Source organism: Halichoerus grypus, chromosome 11, assembly GCF_964656455.1.
Source record: "Halichoerus grypus chromosome 11, mHalGry1.hap1.1, whole genome shotgun sequence".
NCBI lineage: Eukaryota > Metazoa > Chordata > Mammalia > Carnivora > Phocidae > Halichoerus > Halichoerus grypus.
Genome location: NC_135722.1, coordinates 10432321 through 10440213, shown reverse-complemented (window position 1 = coordinate 10440213; position 7893 = coordinate 10432321). Strand labels below are relative to the sequence as shown.

Genomic DNA, 7893 nt, shown 5'->3' with positions numbered 1-7893 from the left:
ATGACGAGGGACTTGGAACCCGCCCTTCGGCCCCCCTGCAGCTACCTGTACCAGAAGCTTCCCTCCTTTCCACCTCCCAACCAGGATCACCTGGCTGAGCCCCGCAGAGCCGGCCTCAAGGCCCAGCTGTGAGGCGGGAAGTCAGGGTGAGGGGCCGCTCTCGGGGCAGCCCGTCAGGGTCCCTGGCTGGGAGGGGGCCTTCCCTGGCCTTCGGGGCGGGAATTTCACTAGAGCCCCTGGTGGCCAGGCAGGGCTCCTCCAGGTGGGCGCCCTTTGCCCCTCGAAGTTCCCACTTGCCACCTCCCCCATATAAGTCCTGGGCCTCACCTGGGCGGGCGGGGGCCTGTGGGGGTTGCTGTGGTTTGTGTGACGGCAGGAGCCTCGGCCGGGGTCTGGGATTGCCACGTGGCCCTGCTGCTGGTGAGCGCTCTGGGGCTGGGGCAGCAGCTACTCCCCGAGCCTGATCTCTCCGGCCTGGGGTACAGCCAGGACTGTGGGGTCAAGAGTCTGCAGCTACGAGTGCTCCCCCGGTCAGGCCAGACGGTCTGCTTCAAGGTGGTAGGTGAGTGTGGTCGAACCGTGGTCCCCACTTCCCCGGGCTGCAGTGGCAGGCGGGGACCCTTCCCCTGCAGCAGGAACAAGAGGAGAGGCCTCTTGGCCCCCGCTCCCTCACCACGCTGGGGAGGGGGGAGCGGGAGGGAGGGGAGTTGCCATTCTCGGTTTCCCTGGTCACCCAGGGAAGTGTGCACAGGCCCTCTTGCTGAGATGCGGTCTTGATTCATGGGGCCCAGACTCCGCATCTGTGACCGAGCTCAGCTGACGCCCAGGCTACTGGCCCACAGACCGCTCTGAGTGGCAGGGCCCTGGTGGGCCTGGCCTGGTGTGGAGAAAGGTGGGGGGGGTTCAAAGGAGGATTTGAATCTGCAGCTTCTAAGCTCTGTGTTCTTGAAAAACTTACCTGGCCTCTCTGAACCCATTTCCTTATCTGTAAGATGGGAATGAAGACCCCCCAACCTTGCCCCGTGCACTGAACAGGAGTCCCGGGGGTATGCCTGCACCCGGGGAGCACCCTGGTGCTCTGGGCTGACAAGAGGGGGTGCACCTCTAGCATGCGTCCCCCAATGACTGCAACAACCGGTTAACCTGGCAGATAACCTACAACATGCCAGGTTCCCATCATTCTGCCCCTCATCGTGTGCACCTGGCAAAGCTCCCGCCTGGCGCCTCAGCAGCGTCCTCCACAGAATGTGGGGAGCCGAGGTTACGGGAACAGGCGGAGAATACCCAGCCCGGTGCCTGAGATTCCGCTAACCTTTACCCACCCCCCCCCCACATATCTTCATTCCTGCTTGCTGTTGTGTGCTGTTAACCAGGAACCGTGGCTGGAAAGGTCAAAGACCAGCTAAAGCTATTCCCTTACAGACCGTAAGCTGGTAGCAAAGCTAAGACTGAAGCTGGGGGCTCCCACTCCCGAGTGTGGTTTTCTCAGCAGATGCCAACAGCCTCTGGCTTCATCCTTAAACGTTGTTTTTTTTTTTTTTTTAAGATTTTATTTATTGCCACAGAAGGAGAACACAAGCAGAGGCGGATGGAGAGGGAGAAGCAGGCTCCCAGCTGAGCAGGGAGCCCAATGTGGGGCTCGATTTCAGGACCCTGGGATCATGACCTGAGCCGAAGGCAGATGCTTAACCGGCTGAGCCCCCCAAGTGCCCCTCACCCTTAAACATCTCTGATGCTTCCCTTCCCTCTTTCTCTCCCCTGCCCCAGATGAATTTGGGAACCGGTTTGAGGTAAACAACTGCTCTGCTTGTTACCACTGGGTCAGCACCAAGCCCCGGGCACCTGCTGTCTTCTCTGTGGGTTACAAAGGCTGCCACGTGCTGGAGAAGGTGGGGACTGCTCCTGCTCCGGGCCCGCGGTGGGGTGGGGGCTGGCGGGTGGGCACAGCTTGGAGTCAGCTGGACCTCACACAGCCTCAGGCTGGAGAGGGAGCTCACGACCAATCGCTGTGCTTGTCACACCTGCCTTTGGGCTGGTGGGTGGTGGGTGAGGGGGGCTAGGTCCTGGGACCAGCCCACAGATCAGCTCCCTGCCTGACCCCCCCACCTCCGCCTGGGATGCTGGGCGGCCTCCCCTCGCTGCCCCCCTCACCCCCCCATCTCCCTCTCACCTGCAGGATGGGCGCTCCCACCTGAGGGTGCTCATCGAAGCCATGCTGCCCGATGGTCGAGTTGACGCAACACAAGATGTCACTCTGACTTGTCCTAAACCTGGCCACGCCTGGACTCCGACTCCCAACCGGCACCACCCATGGGCTTCTCCCTTCCCACTCCTCAGGCCCGGCCCCTCCGCCCCATCGCAGAGCACGGCTTTGTCCGTGCAACCCCTGCCTTGCCGTCCCTCGGACCTGGACCCACCACCCATCCCAGGTTAAACCCCAGTGGGGCACCCTGGAACACCGGGGGGTTGACGAGCCACCTTACCCAGGTATGTAGGACTCTGGACGGCCTGATCGCCCTTGACTGGGCTCAGGAAGCCAACTCCCTCCATTGCCCTGGAAGTCTGCTGCCCGGCGTGGCCCCTTCTCGCATCCTCACCGCTCTGTCCCATCCCCAGGTGTGCGCCTGACTCCGGGGCGGTGCCAGGTGTCCTCCAGACCCATCCCCTGTGGAGTGAGAAGCTCAGAGGAAGCCTGTCTGCAGGCGGGCTGCTGCTATGACAACGGCGGAGAGGTGCCCTGTTACTATGGCAACACGGGTAGAGCTCTCCACACCTGAATCCCGAAGCGCCAGGAGGGCTTCCTCCCCCTGCCCCCCTCCCCCAGCGCTGCAGCTCATCCCACCCTGTTCCTAGGAGAGCCTGAGCCCCAGAATGCCTGCAGAAGGGACCTTTAGATGGGGTGCCCGCACAGCCCAGCTTGCTGATAACCATCGTCCCAGGGAAGTAGTAATAGTTGTTTTTGTTTGTTTGTTTTAAGATTTTGAGAGCGAGAGGGCATGAGCAGGGGGGAAGGGGCAGAGAGAGAAGCAGGCTCCCCGCTGAGCAGGGAGCCTGACGCGCGGGGCTGGGTCCCAGACCCTGGGATCATGACCTGAGCCAAAGGCAGACGTTTAACCGACTGAGCCACCCAGGCGCCCCGTAATAGATCTATCTTTACATGTACCCCTACCTTTCGGTCTAGAACATCCCAGTTTAAGTTTACTTTTTTTAGTAATCTCTACACCCAATGTAGGACTCGAACTCACAACCCCAAGATCAAGAGTCCCGTGTTCTTCCAACTGAGCCAGCCCAGCACCCCTGGGACAGCCCAGCTGAGAGATAAGTGCAGTGGTGCTTCTACTTCTATAGTTTCTTTTGTTGTCATGCAGGAGAAAATCTGGGTCCTTCGAGGGACCCGCATTGAGGCCCCTGGAGGAAGCGGAGGCCAGGAGTGTGCTTGTTGCTGCCTCTTCCTTTCAGAGGTCACGAAGCCACAGATGAGGCAGGAGATACCCGGGGGCGGGAGCTCTCTGAGGGGCTGCTGGCGGCAGGAGCTCACGGGGGGCCTCTGGTTGAAGGGGGCCCCTGGGACCCGCGGACTCCGGTGGCAGAACCACCCTAGGTGCCTAGGACACCAGTGGGGGTGCCCTGAGGGCAGCTGTGCTTCTACCCGCTGCCTTTGAAGTGCAGGGGCCCCAGCGCCAGCCTCCGCCTGGGCGCCCTGTCAGAGCTAATACATTTGGGTACAAAATTCCACGCTTGGCCCCAAGTGGATGCCCAGGGGTCTTTCTCCCCACCTTACCTGCCACGAGGGCTGGGGCGGGCTGCTTGTGTGCGGGTCCAAATGTCTTTTGCTTTAAAATTCTAAGTACCTACAGGCCAGAGGGTGGAGGGATAGGTCCACTGTGCTTTAGACCCTGGGATTTAGGAGCTGGGGGAGCTAGCCAGAATTCAGGGCTCCAGGGACTCCCAGAGGAAGGGAGCAGTGAGGGGAAACGGCTAGAGCCCATAGGAGTAAGCAGGTGGCTCCTCAGACAAGGCCTTCCGCTCAGGCTGGAATCCCCAATGCCTGTGAGCACCTAGTTTGTGCCAGGCCCAGTCTCCAGCTGCAGGACGTCTTCCCCAGGGGTGCCCTGCCCAGGCGGGAATGCTCCCTCTCCGAGGTAAAGGGAGGGCCCTTCTGGAGGTAAAGGTGGATGGGGTAGGATGGGGTCAGCCTCCCTTGCAGAACACAGGGTGCCGGGCATGGGCCCCCACTAAGAGTGTGTGGTGTCACTTAGGCCAGCAAGAGACCCCAGTCCCAGTGGCCCACCATCTACCACTGCGAGGACCATGACAACACTGGGGGGCTGTCTGGGGCCAGCTTGAGCTGTCCTGGGCAGATGAGGCAGGCAGGGCTCAGGTCCCCCTGGTGCGTGCTCGGTGGCGTCCGGCTGCCGGGCTGGACCGTGCCCTGCTTGCTGCATCCGCATAGTTGGTGTCTGGTTTGCTAAGCGAGCTGGCCTCCATGACACTGTGTTCCTCCCCTGCATGCTCTTGCACCTGACCTCAGGCTTCACATGCGCTGCGTCTTCAATGCCGGTGATTTCCTGCCGCTCCGGGCATCCATCTTCCTGCCACCCTCGCCAGCCCCCATGACCCAGTCCGGCCCCCTGCGGCTCCAGCTTCGGATCGCCAAGGGTACGGGGTCCCTGGGCCTTCTCTTCCTGCCCTGCGTCCCCCCACACAGCCCACCGAGGCTCACGAGCCCCTCGCCCCGCAGATGAGACTTTCTGCTCCTACTACGGGGAGGGGAACTACCCCCTCGTGAGGCTGCTGCGCGAGCCTGTCCCGGTGGAGGTCTGGCTCCTACAGAGGACAGACCCCAGTCTGGCCCTGCTGCTGCACCAGAGCCGGGCCGCCCCCGGCGCCAGCCCCCTCCAGCAGCCTCAGTGGCCCCTCCCGTCCGACGGGTGAGTGGCAGTCGGGGCTCCAGCTGCCCCAGGGGCTCCCCCCACCTGCCGCCCCTATCCCTCTGCGGCCTCCTTCCTTCCTTCCCAGGTGTCCTTTCGATGGTGACAGCTACAGGACCCGACTGGTAGCCTTGGATGGGGCAGAGTTGTCCTTCCCATCCCACTACCAGTGCTTCACTGTTGCCACCTTCGCCCTCCTGGACCCTGGCTCCCAGAGGCCCCTCTTCATGCCTCTTCATGCCCACTCCCCCTCTGTTCAGTATAAGCTGGTCCCCCAAGCGCCCCAGCACCCTGCGAGCTGAAGCAGACGGAGGTCCCAGACGGGGCTTTGTGGCGGGTGATCAGCCCAGAGGCGACCACAAAGCTTCAAGAGGGAGGAAGGAAAGGAGATGCCCCAACCCTGTATCTACACCCTGGTCACAATGTTCTAGAGTGGCTTTGCTTCTGACTCTAGAAACAGCACGTTCAACGTAAATCTGCTTTGAATATTTATAACCGAGCAGCTTCTCTGGTAGGTAAATGGATAAACTTTGGGTATATATTTTGGGTTTTTGTTTTTTTTTTAAGATTTTATTTATTTGAGAGAGAGCACGAGAGGGAAGAGGGTCAGAGGGAGAAGCAGACTCTCCGTGGAGCAGGGAGCCCGATGCGGGACTCGATCCCGGGACTCCGGGATCATGACCTGAGCCGAAGGCAGACGCTTAACCAACTGAGCCAGCCAGGCGCCCCTATATTTAGGTTTTCTACAGAACACACAAATTGCCCCCATAGGCCACAGGCCACCGTATAGCTCGTTCTGCCGAGTGGTGCCCACCTCTCACATTGCTACACACAGGCCTCTGTTATTAGAAATTTTTTCTCCTGCCCCAAACTTAACGCTTACTTTTTTTTTCTTTTTTTAATATGAAGGCCAGTTTATAGCCCAGATGAGGAGGGGTGGGGGAAACGCCACCCCTCAGGCTTTTGCAGCTGCAGGTGGCAGAATAGACACTCTGGCCAGAAGATCCAGACACCTGCTGTGGAAGTTAGCTGCGTAGCTTCCCTTCTCTGGGCCCGTCTTCCCATCTGTGACTGGGGATGGCCAGTCTGTCCACCTTCCTGGCCTGTGCAGGGGGCAACAGGATGTATTCCTCAGGGCTGGTGCGAAAGCATGAGGATTCTTAGCTTGGTGTTGGCTGCAGGAGCCAGGCTGACTTGCTCTTAAGGGGTCAGGGAGCTGGTGCTTCTACCCGCCCCCCCACCTCTGACTCTTCCTCTTCTCACCACTGCCTTCAGCATCGAAGCTCATGTAAGCACTTCAAACTACATGGAAGGGCGGTTCTCTGAATCACACCAACACTGTGTTTAAAAGCATGATTCTGTAGATACCAAATGGAATCACATTCTGTAACGGACTTATCTCTCTGGGGTACTTTTTACCACAAAAGTAGACATCTTGTATTATTTCCTATCACTTTTAATAGATGCCTTGTCTTCCATGTTGCGGTTAAACTGTGATATATTTTATTTCCTTTGATGGAAACCAAATCTATTACTCATGCTGAACACTGGTTATCCTCACTTAAGCATGTAATTCTTTGTATATTATTTTCTCAGAAGAAGTTCTTAGATAGAAGGGGCACAGCTTTTGACCCGGCAACCCTGTCAGGCTCTGTGGGGACACGGGGGTGCCAGTGACCCCACAGATCAGCATCGTGCTACAGCTTTGCCACCCGAGCATCCTCAGCCAAATAGCATTGCTGATCTAAACTGTACCTCTTTGGGGGCGCCTGGCTGGCTCAGTCGGTGGGGCATGTGACTTGATCTCAGGAGTGTGAGTTCCAGCCCCACTTTGGGTGTAGAGATTAATTAAAATCTTAAAAAATATACTTTCTCAAAAAAAATGTTTTTTTTGTTTCTTGGGGTTTTTTTTATTTTTTTATTGTTATGTTAATCCCCATACATTACATCATTAGTTTTAGATGTAGTGTTCCATGATTCACTGTTTGTGCATAACACCCAGTGCTCCATGCAGAACGTGCCCTCCTCAATACCCATCACCAGGCTAACCCATCCTCCCACCCCCCTCCCCTCTGGAACCCTCAGTTTGTTTTTCAGAGTTCATCGTCTCTCATGGTTCTTCTCCCCCTCCGATTTCCCCCCTTTATTCTTCCCCTCCTGCTATCTTCTTCTTTTTTTTTTTTTTTTCCTTAACATATATGCATTATTTGTTTCAGAGGTACAGATCTGAGATTCAACAGTCTTGCAAAATTCACAGCACTTACCAGAGCACATACCCTCCCCGGTGTCTATCACCCAGTCACCCCATCCCTCCCACCCCACCCCCCACTCCAGCAACCCTCAGTTTGTTTCCTGAGATTAAGAATTCCTCATATCAGTGAGGTCATATGATACATGTCTTTCTCTGTTTGACTTATTTCGCTCAGCATAATACGCTCCAGTTCCATCCATGTTGTTGCAAATGGCAAGATCTCATTCCTTTTGATGGCTGCATAATATTCCATTCTTTATATATATACCACATCTTCTTTATCCATTCATCTGTCGATGGACATCTTGGCTCTTTCCACAGTTTGGCTATTGTGGACATTGCTGCTATATACATCGGGGTGCACATACCCTTTCGGATCCCTACTTTTGTATCTTTGGGGTAAATACCCAGTAGTGCAATTGCTGGATCATATGGTAGCTCTGTTTTCAACTTTTTGAGGAACCTCCATCCTGTTTTCCAGAGTGGCTGCACCAGCTTACATTCCCACCAACAGTGTAGGAGGGTTCCCCTTTCTCCACATCCCCGCCAACATCTGTCATTTCCTGACTTGTTAATTTTAGCCATTCTGACTGGTGTGAGGTGGTATCTCATTGAGGTTTTGATTTGGATTTCCCTGATGCCAAGCGATATTGAGCACTTTTTCATGTGTCTGTTGGCCATTTGGATGTCTTCTCTGGAAAAATGTTCATG

The 7893-nt window shown here is 56.7% G+C and overlaps 1 protein-coding gene across 1 annotated transcript; it reads left to right on the top strand.

The window, feature by feature from the left end:
• ZP1 (zona pellucida glycoprotein 1) lies at positions 1–6991 on the top strand. Its single transcript, XM_078059120.1, is given in 10 exon segments — positions 1–128; positions 315–562; positions 1768–1889; positions 2177–2297; positions 2300–2422; positions 2425–2487; positions 2617–2757; positions 4495–4659; positions 4742–4931; positions 5020–6991. Coding segments are annotated over 10 exon segments (1515 nt in total). The 3' UTR covers positions 5234–6991.
• Positions 6992–7893: the final 902 nt, after the last annotated feature.